Source organism: Neophocaena asiaeorientalis, unplaced genomic scaffold, assembly GCF_003031525.2.
Source record: "Neophocaena asiaeorientalis asiaeorientalis breed wild unplaced genomic scaffold, Neophocaena_asiaeorientalis_V1.1 scaffold37, whole genome shotgun sequence".
Taxonomy (NCBI): domain Eukaryota; kingdom Metazoa; phylum Chordata; class Mammalia; order Artiodactyla; family Phocoenidae; genus Neophocaena; species Neophocaena asiaeorientalis.
In genome coordinates this window covers 822,677-835,932 of record NW_020174269.1, presented here as the reverse complement: position 1 = coordinate 835,932, position 13,256 = coordinate 822,677, and the positions used below count along the sequence as shown (strand labels likewise).

The window sequence follows — 13,256 nt, the reverse complement described above, 5'->3', positions numbered from 1 at the left end:
TAACACAAGGAAGCTTACAGGTATTGAATGAAATTTCCCTTTTAATGAACAAGATTTCTGGAAATAAAATGAATGCACTTGGTGGAGGGATGAATTTCAAAAAATTTTTTTCAAAATATGAAATATGCCACTAGGAGTCACTGTTGACATACAGTTTCATTCCAGTGTACCTTCAGTATGTATATTTCCTCTTGAGGGAAACATTTTTAAAATCAAAAGATATAAGAAAAATTAGGGGTTACAGTGTTTTGTATGGCAATACAAGTTCTGAAAAGAATATTAAAGAGGCATCCATCTTACACAGTAGTAGGTTGAATAAAGGTATCTATTACCTATGAATGAAAGTATTAAATATTGAACCTGATTTGAGAATGAAAAATGGTAGATAGCAATTGGTTAAAAAAAAAGTGACTTTCACTCTTTTCTTATTTCACCTCAGCCATATGCAACCTCTGAGAGTCGTGCTGCTTTGAAAAGAAATTCTGGAAGTTTCTTTTCCCTTTAAATACTGCTGCCTTGTCCTTTAAAACTCTAGCATGCTTGTGTCTTTTTAAATAGAAACTGAGGTTATACAAAACTTAGCAAATTATAGAACAGGAATAAGATTCAAATACATCCAAGATAAGTCTCATTGCTCCTTTTATTTTAATAGCTGAAGAGATTAGAATTTCCAAACAGCTATACCAATCCATGAATGTTTAGAAAGAAGCATGAACTCTTTCCTAATACATCGAGTAGCCATGTTTATTCTAATGCTCTTACATCTTCAGGCTTGAGCTTTCAGAGTAGATACTACCAGGTAAAAATATAGTTCTCAATCTAGGAACCCCAGATAGAGTTTGGAGAATCTCTTTTTCTTTATTATATATTTTTTAAAGCTACAAAAGTAACACAAGACCATTGCTCCCCAGCCTTACTGAAGGGAGGTATTTAGGTGGATCCAGCCTAGAAAAAGATGGAGAGAGCCTGGGTACCCATCCCTTCTCAGCCTCCGCATTGGTCTGAATGCTTCTTAGTGGTAGAAATGGGTCAGAAAAGTGAGGGAACAACTCTGGAACTCTGAGCTTTGAATATTTACTGATCAGGTCCCATAGGACTGATTTTCTAAGAAAAAACTTAAAGGAATAGCAAAGTCCCCATAGCTGGTGTCCCATAGCAGTGTTTTTCAATCTGTGGGTCAAAACTCATTAATGGGTCATAAAATCAATTTGAGGGGTCTTAACCAGCATAGTATTTTATTAATGAAATAGGACAGAAAGGAGTGGCATAAAAAATACCAGAATGGATCACATTTTATTTCAATGGGTGTACATGTACTTTACTGGGTCATTATATCAATATAAATTGTGTTTCTTATGAAGGGTCATCTTCAGAAGAGCTTGGAAGTCACTTTCTTATAGCACTTTGTCCCTGTCTGATTGCTGAGCCATTTATGACAGCTCACATCTCATCCTCCTTACTAGCCTGCAAACTTCTTGAAGTGGGACTAATGTCCAAATTACTTTTCCTTGGCCACAGTGATTTCCTTAATACCGTGTACATGGTGGGTGCTTAGTAAACCTGTTTAATATTTGCTTCTTATTTATTTTGCTTTCAAGTTATAAATATATACTTTTCAAAATTGTCAAGTACTATTTGTAATTGTTTTGTTACATGTAGGCTGGGGTTCATATAAGCATTGCCTTTTAACCATCTTTTCCTTATTTTTGGAACTGAGGCCCAAACATAGACTTCCAAGCATAGAGGAGGTCACTGAAAATGGGTTCCGCTAAGGCTATTATGCAGATCTGAACTTCTGTTTTTCAAAGAGCTCTCTCAGCTGCTGCTCGGTCGTGGCTTCTTTCTGCTGCATAAGCTCGGCTGTTCCTTTGGTCACTCCCCAGGCATCCGGCTTTGACATAGAAGGGTTGTACGGCCTGCCTGAGGCTATCCGAAGATTCTCCCAGTATTCCTTCCTGGCCCTGGGGGAACAAAACACACAGCAGGAGACTTCTCCCTGAGCTTCCCTCTCTAGGTCGCAGAGCTAAGACACCCTGTAGAGCTGTCTTTGGGCTCCTGAGAGTGTGTGCATTGAAACACATTTATCTTTTTCTTTCAGAATCTGTAGGTCTAAAGTTACTTTGAATTTCTTCTTTTTACATACACATAGGTTCAAAAGCTAAGAGTTTAGAATAGGGACATTTTCTATCCAAATTACCCTACCTCTCCATCCTCACTTTCTGGCACTCTACTTCCTGAGCCAGCTGAGCCCACATTTGCTGCTGTCCCCAAAGCCAGTGTTGCTTCTGCACCTCTCACCCTGAGGATCCCGCCCCAGCCTCCTTTCTATTTCCCTTGTCTCCTAGTTCAGGCCTCGCCATGTTTGGTATCTTCCAGCAGAGATTTCCTCACAGGTTTCCCTGTCTCGAGGCTACTAAAACTTGCAAATCTAACTTTGTCTCGGACCACTTGAGACCCTCCAGGCTCCTCATTGCCTTGGGATGAGGTCATCTCAACCTCGTGAGCATGAACAAAGGCCACCTCCTGTTCCTGACCTGTGTCTTTACCAAATTCTGAATCCAATATTCTCAAACTTCTAGTTTCTCAGCACCTTGTTCTCTTGCCACTCTCAGTGCTTCCCTCTAGGCTGTTCTCCAGTCTGGCAACCTAATTCGTCCTTTGAAATTCAGCTCTGGTGTTAGCTCTGTAAGAAATTCTTCACCAACCTTCCCACCTTTCTTCCTGTGGGCCATTAGTACAGACTCCACAGAACCTGTGCACATCTTCATCCTTAACTTACCATACCAGTTTGAACTTAGCTGTTTATTTCTCTGCCTACTAGACTGTTACCTCCTTGGGGACAGGCCTGTGCCTTGTCCAACGTGCTCCCTCAGCAGCCACAATGGTGTCTGACATAGTTGTGCCCAACTAATGTTCACTGAACAGAGGGAAACTGCTCCCTCTGCTTGGGGTGCATCCTCCACCCCCTTCTTTATCCCGTGGAAGCCTACTCAGCTCTTCAAAATCCAGCCCCAACGTCCCTTCTTCTAAATTATCTATTAGGTGGAGATAGTTATTCTCTTCTCTTCATTGTTACTTTTTTATCCATGGCTCTACTCAAGCAGTTAACTACATCAGCTTTCTTCTCCATTTTCCCCAGTAGACCGCGAGATTCTCTTAGCCAGGGACCACAGCCTTTCATTTCTATATTCCTAGTGCCCTGCACATAGCCTGATGTGAAACTGTTTATTGTTCCTCTTCCCCACTGGAATGTAAACTCTGTGGGTAAAGACATGTTTTATCTCATTCACCACTGTCTTCCCAGCTCCAAGTTTCGTGCTTGGCACAGAACGGGCAATTAATATTTGCTGTACTTAAATCCTAACAACTGATTCACTGTTAGTGTCCACCACATGGACGGTGCTTTCCTAGAGTGTGAAATCACACTTTGTTGCAACTTACATGATTTATATTCTATATTCTTAAAGCTTTCCCCAAAAGTCACTCCATAAAGCTACGTTATAAACATCTCTATGAGAGAATTTAAAGAGGATAACTGATTCTTTACAATTACACAGCAAATAGGCCGCAGTTTTTGTAATGACCTCATTTGGACATATTCATAATCTAAATGAGTTTGGTTTGGCAAATACAGTTTAAGGTTCTTACCTTGCTCTAATCCAGGGTTTGGTGTGCATGTCCAAACCACTTCCCCAGCTGCCATGTTTTTCTGAAGCTGGTGGCAAAAATCCCCTTTCCGGGGCCAGCTCCTCTGCAATCGCCCTGATGTGGTAGGGCTCAAATCCACAGCACCCACCTATGTACCTGACCCCCAGGTTGTAGGCCTCTCTGGCATATTTTTGAATATCCCATCTGGTTGCAACTCTGGGCTCCAGTCCTGTAATAAATGACACTCTGCTTAAATTAAAAATATATATTCAAGGGGCTTCCCTGGTGGTTGAGAGCCCGCCTACCGATGCAGGGGACACGTGTTCGTGCCCCGGTCCGGGAGGATCCCACATGCCGCGGAGCGGCTGGGCCCGTGAGCCATGGCCGTTGGGCCTGCGCGTCTGGAGCCTGTGCTCCGCAGCGGGAGGGGCCACAACAGTGAGAGGCCCGCGTACCGCAAAAAAAAAAAAGAAAAATTCAAAACAAACAGCTATAATAAATGTGTAATTTTCAATAAATGAGTTAGATAAGTTGTCAACATTTAGCTCCTAACTCTTAAAAACTATTAGCTATTTTGCATTGACATATCCAATTTTAAATACTGTGACAGCCGGACTTCAAGATGATTCCCTGTTCTCTGCCCTCTGATGTTCTCACCCTTGTGTGGACCCTCCTGTATTATGTCAGGTTGGTCTGTGAGACCAATAGAATATGGCAGAAGGGATGGTTTGTGACTTCTGAGGCTAGGTCATAAGAGACATTATGTTTTCTGCCTTGTTCTCTCCTGGAACGTTCAGCCCAGCTGCCGTGTTGTGAGAACACTCAGATACCACAGTGGAAAGCCCATGAGCTAAGGAGCTGAGGCCTCCAGTCAACAGACAGAAAAAAACTGACCCTGACTCCCAACAGCCAACTGAGAGAGCCTGCAAGTAGATCCCCCAGCTCCCATCAGGCCTTCAGATGACTATAACCCTTGCAAGAGTCTGGACTGCAACGTATTAAGAGACTCTGAGCTAAGCTGCTCCCAAATTCATGACCCACAGCAACTTGAGATATAATAAATATTTGTCGTTTAAAGCCACTAAATTTTGCAATAATTTGTTCTACAGCAATAAATACCACAAATGCCTTGCCGTTCTTCTTCTATGGTTCTTCTAGACTGATTATTTTCCAGGGTCCCTCTAGAATATGGGGTAAGGACCTTAGAATGAAATAGGAGGCTGGCCGGGGTCTGGCCCTGCTCACCCGTGGCTTGATTCTCCAGGTAGACACACCCCACTTCCCACACATGCTTTATCCCTCTTCCCAGACTGCAAGTATTCCCCCCCTTCATCTGCTTGGTCTCTTCATTCAAATCTGTTACACAGTAACCCAATGATGGTAACTTCCCTCTGCCCCACAAACTCAGATATTGCTAGAATATCTGAGCAACATTCAGAATAGGAGAAAAGTATCTTGGCGATAACTTGGTCTAAACGACTTATTTTTTCTGATGAGAAAATTAAGATCTGGGAGAACTAAGAAATTTGCTAAGGTTCTGCAACTTAGCAACAGAGCTGGAACCAGAAACAGAATCTTTGCTGATCCTACCCAGGAGGGCGTCCTTTCTGCCAACTTCAGGTATGACGAATTGGTTGTCTACCTAGGTGTTGACTCACCTTTGATTTTACATTTAAGTTCAGAGGTCTTTTTTGCTTGCCGGTCCTGTCTTTTCCCAATGTCTAATTTAAAAGTTTGGGGTTGCAAGGAGAGAAGCTGGGGGCAAGATATGAGGAGATATGCAGCCATTACTTTACATGATAAAGCTCTATGGCTAGAGATTTCTTTGGAATTTGTCAAACATAAAGACCCTGAGATGATTTATAAAACGTCTGTCTTACCGAAGGGGAATTCTGGCAGGTCGATAAATCCCTGTTTGCCGCAGTCGGGAGTGTGGTAGGCCAAGGGCTGACTCATCAGGTGGGCTTTCAGTCCCGCGGCCTCCAGGCCTTCTTTCATGAGCTTCACTGTTTGTAAGCTAGTTGTGAGGTCAAAATGGCAGTTCACGCCAACGATGGAAGCTCCTGCAAGTGGGAAGAACATGTGAGCTTTAGGGATTCACCAGGTTCCCGTGGGCCCGACTCTCCTCTCACTCAGAGAGCTTTTATTTGGAACGGTGAATTGGAAGTATGGCACTGGGTCCCTGCAAACTTATCTTACCCTTGGGCAAGAATGATTTCTGCGAACAGTGCTTTGAAGAGTCAGCTATAATTGAAGTGTCGTCTATGCACACTTGGCTGTCCATCATTTTTTGAAAAATATAATCATTATTAGAGGTTTTTATAACTACAAATTTTAGTAGTCATTTAAAAAAATCATTATTGGACTGTCCTTTAACTTCAAATTTTAGTAGCCATTTTTTCAATCTTTGACATTATATTTGCAAAGCATGATAATTTTTCACGACTCCCAGCTGCCCCATGGCACCTGTGGTTACGACTCATCTGAGGAATAAATCAATGTTTCCTTTTATCAGGCCAATTTAATAATATTATTAAGTTTCTTGGGCATAACAGTAGAGTGTAATTTAGGAAACGGTTTTTCCGAAACTTTCGTACAAGTGAAATCATATAATATGTGTCCTTTCCTGAATGGCTTATTTCACTTAGTACAATGTTTTCAAGGCTCATCCCTGTTGAAGCATGTGTCAGAATTTCATTCCTTTTTATGGCTGAATGATATTCCATTGCATGTACGTACCACATTTTGCTTATCCATTCATTAGTTGGACACTTGGGTTGACCGACAAAAAGGACTTTTTTGATGAACCCGTGGCCTAGGATTTTGTAGCTGGGCTATAGAGGTGCCAAGAACAAGGAAAGGAAAGATTCATTCTGGCCACAATGAGGGCGGCACCAACATCCAGATTCCAGGAGCAGCAGAGCTGACGTTACACGCTGTGACCTCCAGTGTTCAGTGGCAGGCGTCTTAGTGGTCCTCACTGGCCTGGGCCTGCAGTTCGCTCTTCATTTTTGTTCCAATCCGGCCTCACTGCCCGTCATTCCTCTGCATCAGTTTTTGTTAAAGGCACCGATGACCTCAATCTTGCCAAATCTAGTAGTCACTTCTCTCTTCTCATCTTACTCAATGTCTCGGCAGCATTCAACCTCGTGGCACTCTCTCCTTCATCGATACTCCCCTTCTCTTGGCTTCTGAGAACTTCCCCCACTCTCTGAGTGTTGCCCCTACCTCCCTGGCTGCTTTTTTTTGAGTGTTATGTGCTGACCCCTCTTCAAGGCTAAACCTTTCAGTCCTGTAGTGTCCCAGGATCCCACTGAGCCATCTTCTCTTCTGCATCTACACTTCTTTTTCAGCCCCAGGCTCTCAATACCATCTATATTCAGACCTCTCCCAAGCTTCTCTCTCTAACCCTGACCTTTCTACTGGGTTCCAGACTGGTATATTCAACAGCTCACTGAACAGAGTCACTTGGGTCTTGACTACCTTTTTCTTCTTTTCTCTTTCTTTCTTTCTTTCCCTTTCTTTTCCTCCCTTCCTCCCTCTCTCCCTCCCTCCCTTCCTCCCTCCCTTCCCCCCTCCCTCCCTCCCTCCCTCCCTCTCTTCCTCCCTCCCTTCCTTCCTTCCTTCCTTCCGTCCATCCGTCCGTCTATCCGTCCATCCTTCCTGGTGTCCTGGAGCCACAGTTTCTCTTTCCTTGCTAGATATCATTACATTAATGAAGTAATCACATCTTGGCTATTTATTGATGTCTATTAGGTATAAAGGTCCTTGTAAGGGGTTTTAGAGGAATATAAATAAAGGACACCAAAGATTTTATAATTTAGCACAGGGCTTCCCAAGGTTTGCTCTATGAAAACAAGGTTCTATGATCCATTAAATTGGGCAGTAGTTATTTACTGTAGTCCCTTCTTGGAGACTGCCAGTATACACGAACACGTCAAAGCCTCTGAGAAGTTCTGCAGCCAAGAGCCTGCTTAACTTGGCTTAACACAGCATTTTCTATCTGTGTGTAACTGCAGAACCCTATTAACGGTCTCACAGATTAGAAAATGTCATCTGAGGATACTCTAATTGTGCGACACAGCTGCTGAGAGGAGGAAGTGATTATTTGGGGTAGGGATGACTATGTAAGGGCTCACGGAAGTTGAACTAACATTGGAAGATGGACTAGATTTGTGAGATGGATATTGACTAAGGACCTATCATGTGCTGGGTGCTGTGCTGGGCACACGGTACTCAGTGCTGAGTCAAGCAGACATAGTCTCTGCCCTCTGGGATTTTACAATCAAGTGAGAGAGCCAGACATTCAAGACATAAACTAATGAGATAACTGGGGAGTTCTGCGAAGGATATAAACAGGGTACGGTGAGGTCAAGCACTGTGGCCACTCACGCTGAACAGACCGGCAGAGGAAGGAGTAGATGCAGGCGAAGAATCCCTGCCAATTAACAGTTGGGATGATGAGGGCCTCCTTTGATCTTTTTGAAACATACTAATTTGGTTTCTCCCCCCATTTCTAATATGTATAACAAAAAATTAGGATTCTACAATGTCATTCCTAAACCTAAATAATTATTATTACTGACAAGTATGAAGTGACTTTCATGAAATATTAGGAGTTGGATAAAGATGAGAAATTAAATAATTAGCCAATCAAAATCTCTGTTCCACAGAGTGAGTCAGACTCTTCCACGGACACTGTGTTATTCCTCAGGTTGAAAATGAGGCAGCTTTGAAAACAGTCTGTGAATTTTCCCTAATTGAAATGAGACCCAATATTAGGAATGGAAATTATATAAAAAGATAAATTAGGTGCTCCATGTCTCACATCAAAGGATTTGAAAATTTATTATACCAATTACAAAAAATAAAACATACCAGTAATTTATAAGAATGGAAAAACTTTGGCAAAGAGGGCAACTGACTTAAAAGTTATTAATGTCTAAAGACCTCAACTTTAGATAATTTAAAATAAAACATAATTTTTCCTAATGTTCCTTTTGATTTACTAAACTTCTTCTCATTTCCAGGTGTTAAACATTCAGCGTAGGTCTAATTGCCCATTTCAAAAGGCTGGTATGTCTGTGTATGTATTTTTTTTTAACATTTTTTTCTCTTTGGGACTCAATAATGATATTATAGATATTCCTAAGAAAGTAAATTAATGGCTTTCCTGTAACAAAAATAGTATATAGTGATTCATAGATGGACCTGCATTTGTATGTCATTTAAAAGACACACTAGGGGCTTCCCTGGTGGCGCAGTGGTTGAGGATCTGCCTGCCAATGCAGGGGACACGGGTTCGAGCCCTGGTCTGGGAGGATCCCACATGCCGCAGAGCAACTAGGCCCGTGGGCCGCAACTACTGAGCCTGCGTGTCTGGAGCCTGTGCTCCGCCACAAGATAGGCCGCGATAGTGAGAGGCCCGCGCACCGCGATGAAGAGTGGCCCCTGCTCGCCGCAACTAGAGAAAGCCCTCACACAGAAATGAAGACCCAACACAGCCAAAAATAAATATAAAAATAAATAAATAAAATTTAAAAATAGACACACTAATTGCAAACTGGTCAGAACGCATCATCACCTGCTTTCACCAGGCGCACTGCACATTCGCCAGGGGCCACACCGTGTAAATCTCCCTCCGGGCCGATGCACATGGTCGCTGCCACTGGTTTTCCAGATGCTTTCAAGGCTTCAACTGCCCATACAGCCTCTTCAACGTGTTCAAAATACTGAAATAAGTTAAAGTCAAGATACTTTTAATCTTGTTTCTTCCCAAATAATTTGAAAACTTATCCTACTGTGTATTAACTTAATTATCCTCAGATGGGTGTTTTTCAAACTCTGAGTTGTGACCCATTAACATTTTTAAAACAGAATAGGATGGTGATTTCAGCGACTTACAGCCCACAGGTTTGAAGAACACTATGTTACATTAACTGAATCACATTTAGTTGAAGCCCTAAATTGGAAAAACATTTCAAAACTAAATATTACAGCTACTAGTCATGACTGGTGCCTAACCCCACATGGTCCTGATGAGAGTAAAAGGCAGAGAAAATGTCCTAAGTGTACTCGTCTCGTCTTAGATCATGTATGTTTACCTCTGCGATCAAAAAGTCCACGTTCTTCTTCATGAAGACCTCTAACTGTTGCTGGAAGACTTTTTTGACTTCAGTTTCCCTCTTGCAGCTAAGGTACGAAGGTGTCTGGCTTACGCCTCCTGCCACCAAGGCGTCTCCCTCATCAGCCACTTGCCGGGCAATATCACAAGCAGCTTCATTGACTTTCTGCCCCTAAAATGGATGAATTTATGATACATCTACATTTTCATGTGAAATTGAAGCAAAATTGTTATTCAAATGTCCAAATCTCAGTTGTATGTTACAATAGTGATTTTATTCCAGAAAACGACAGTGATGGAATAGTTCAATGCTTTATGGAGTTGAGCAATTTGCAGTAACAACACTGCCAATAACAGTGATTAAACAATAAAATCTAATGATGGTATTTAGGATATTACATTATACCAAAGATCTGTGAGGGGGTAAAAGTCTTTACATAAAAGGATCTGGTATCTTCCAATGCCTAAGCTGCACTTAGAAGAATACCCAGCAAATAGTGGTGATGATGATAATGATTTGCTTTTAGGATTAACAAGAATAAAATTCAATTTAAATTACTACAGAATTCATGACTTTTTGTCATTATATATTTTCTCAACAGATACATGTATCACAAGTAAGGTCTTTTCTAATTATTTAGGCAATATAAATTGATGCTTGTCCTCAAAAAACCCCAGTACTATAGATCACACAGACTCATGTAATTTTAGAATTCATTTTAGAGATGAAGAAATTGCTGATTTGATGGAATAAGTAAATGCTTTGCCCAACGTCACACAGTTGATTGTAGCTGAGCCTGGAAGATTCTAGGTTCACTGACTCCTGGCACATATGACCTTTCTCCTATACTGTGTCACATTAACAAATTGTAAAGATGTAAGAGTTTCGGACTTCCCTGGTGGCTCAATGGTTAAGAATCCGCTTGCCAATGCAGGGGACACGGGTTCGAGCGCTGAGCCGGGAAGATCCCACATGCCGCGGAGCAACTAAGCCCACGACCCACAACTACTGAGCTTGCGTGTCACAACTACTGAAGTCCGCGCGCCTAGAGCCCGTGCTCCTCAACAAAGAGAAGCCACCGCAATGAGAAGCCCGCGCACTGCAACAAAGAGTACCCCATGCTCGCCGCCACTAGGGAAAGCCCGCGGGCAGCAACGAAGACCTGATGCAGCCAAAAATAAAATCAATCAATCAATAAAATTAATTTTTAAAAAAGATTTAAGAGTTTGTAAGGATACTCCTTTAGCAACTTAGTCAAGGGACTGAAAGAATCATTAATAGTTAAATACTTCTTTGATCTGCTTCATTAAATGCCTTTCTGTTAATTTGAGGGATGCTAGCTAAAACCTAAGAATATTATTTACACATATCTCGTTTCTGTATTGTTTAAAACAAAACAGAGCTCTAAAGAGGCTCAACACTTTTCTCTATGAGAGGTTTGGTAATGACATGCGTGTCTACTGTGTCCTTCTAAGAGCGCCACGTGTGGTGTTACTCACGGATATTTTCTCTGCAACATAGTTTCCCCTGTTCTCCAGCTTGTCTTCACTGGCATAGAAGGTGAAGGTCTGCATGACATTCGATCCAGCTCTGAGGAATTCTCGATGAAGCTGGCGAACTGGGAGATTGAATGAGGGAAAGATATTCATTGTTAAAAGTTTATTAGTCTGTGATGCTTTCAAAAGGCTCTCAGATAAACAACTATGAAAATATCTGCTTAAATTCCTGGTTGCCTGGCATTTGCTCATCCTGGGGGCAAATGAGAGGTGGATCTGGAGTCTCTTACCAGGAGGAAGAGATTATCTCTGCCATGGATGTGGGGTGAAGGGAAGAGGGAGGTCCCACAGAGGAGGAATCATCTCAGTGCTTTTGCCAGGCAGAGAAGATGGGGAAGGTCATTCCCTAGAGAGGGAACAGCCCGAGCAAAGACAAGGAGGCAAGAAAAGTCTTGGCATTTGGGGGAGTGACAAGCAGTCCGAGTGGCCGGAGTTGAGGATGTGCTGGAGAAGTGGTGGGAGATGCACTTGGAAAGGTGGGCTGTCAGAGTGTAAAACAGCCTAGCACATCATCCCAAGGAGTCTAGGTGCCAGACCACAGGTATCAGTGTTTTTGTTTTTAATTTATTTTATTTATGTATTTTTGGCTGCATTGGGTCTTTGTTGCTGCGCGCGGGCTTTCTCTACTTGCGGCGAACAGGGGCTACTCTTCGCTGTGGTACACGGGCTTCTCACTGCAGTGGCTTCTCTTGTTGCAGAGCACGGGCTCTAGGCACGCAGGCTTCAGTAGTTGTGGCATGTGGGCTCAGTAGTTATGGCTCACAGGCTCTAGAGCCCAGGCTCAGTAGTTGTGGTGCACGGGCTTAGTTGCTCCACGGCGTGTGGGATCCTCCCGGATCAGGGATCAAACCCGTGTCCCCTGCATTGGCAGGCGGATTCTCAACCACTGCACCACCAGGGAAGCCCAACTCAGTGTTTCTGAAAGATAATTCTGGTAGTAGAGTGGAATAAGTGTCGGAGAAATGTTCGCCATCTTGGTTCATGGGTGAAAACCATGTGGCGAAGCTTTCATTGGCTGGAGGAAATATGGTGGGCGGTTTCTTTTTTTTTTTTTCCCATATAATCAAATGTGTGCAATTAAAAAAAAGAGTTATCCTTTGCTCTAAAATAGTGGTCCTAAACCTTGGTTGCCCATTCGATATCCTGCAAGCTTTTCAAATATTATGAATGTTAGTGTCAAATCCACATATATTCTAATTTAATTGGTTTGGGGTAAGGCACAAGCAATTTTTTAAAAAGTTTTCCCAGCTGATTCTTATTTCCAGTTTTGTTGAGAATCACCATTCTAAGAGAGCCGGAGAATGTTTCTTCTATAAAATGATATTGAGACTTAGATGGCGTTTTGTTTTTGTCAGGAGAAGTGACTGGACAGAGTAAGAAACCAACAGTCGTATATCGAGCCCTAAAATTTATTTTGAAATTTCAGAGACCTATAAAGTCTGCCGGTCTGGGAACAACTACGTTAGACACTAGGAAATGATTAGGACACTGGTGTTCTTGGCCCTTCAGAGGCTAAGACTGGAGATTAGCTTGGCATCTTTGCAACCCAGATGCCCAGTAGAGTGCCAAGAACATAGGAAGCTCAGTTTTTGTTTATAAATGGACAAAAAGGTGAGGGCCAGAAAAAGCTTTTGAATTTCAGAGAATGGATTTCTAAGCTTGAAGCCAAATCTCTGCTTTTAAAATCATGGAACCTTTCGTTCTCAGTGGGAACTTAAAAGCATGCCTAAATTAGGGGGTTTCGAAGTTGTTTTAATTAACAGCAGAATCAACTGAAAAACCTTATATACAGTCAATCAGATAAACACAGAGTGCTGAGGTTGGAGCAAGGGAGAAGGGACTACGGACTTGGTATCTGGGACAGAATGGTTTATGAATAAGAAGTCCACCCAGCTGGCCCTTTGATGAATTTCCAGAGGCTGTAAAA

General features: G+C 42.3%; 1 protein-coding gene across 2 annotated transcripts in view; it reads right to left on the bottom strand.

The window, feature by feature from the left end:
- Nucleotides 1–622: 622 nt before the first annotated feature.
- BHMT (betaine--homocysteine S-methyltransferase) overlaps nt 623–13,256 on the bottom strand; it is a 21,319-nt gene continuing 8,685 nt past the window's right edge. For both annotated transcript variants that reach the window (XM_024755728.1, XM_024755729.1), the window contains 6 exons: nt 11,273–11,391; nt 9,753–9,944; nt 9,233–9,380; nt 5,529–5,711; nt 3,649–3,877; nt 623–1,961 (listed from right to left, as the gene is read on the bottom strand). In XM_024755728.1, the coding sequence (XP_024611496.1) occupies nt 1,778–1,961; nt 3,649–3,877; nt 5,529–5,711; nt 9,233–9,380; nt 9,753–9,944; nt 11,273–11,391 (1,055 nt within the window). In that variant the 3' untranslated portion in view covers nt 623–1,777. The remainder of the gene's footprint in view (nt 1,962–3,648; nt 3,878–5,528; nt 5,712–9,232; nt 9,381–9,752; nt 9,945–11,272; nt 11,392–13,256) is intronic.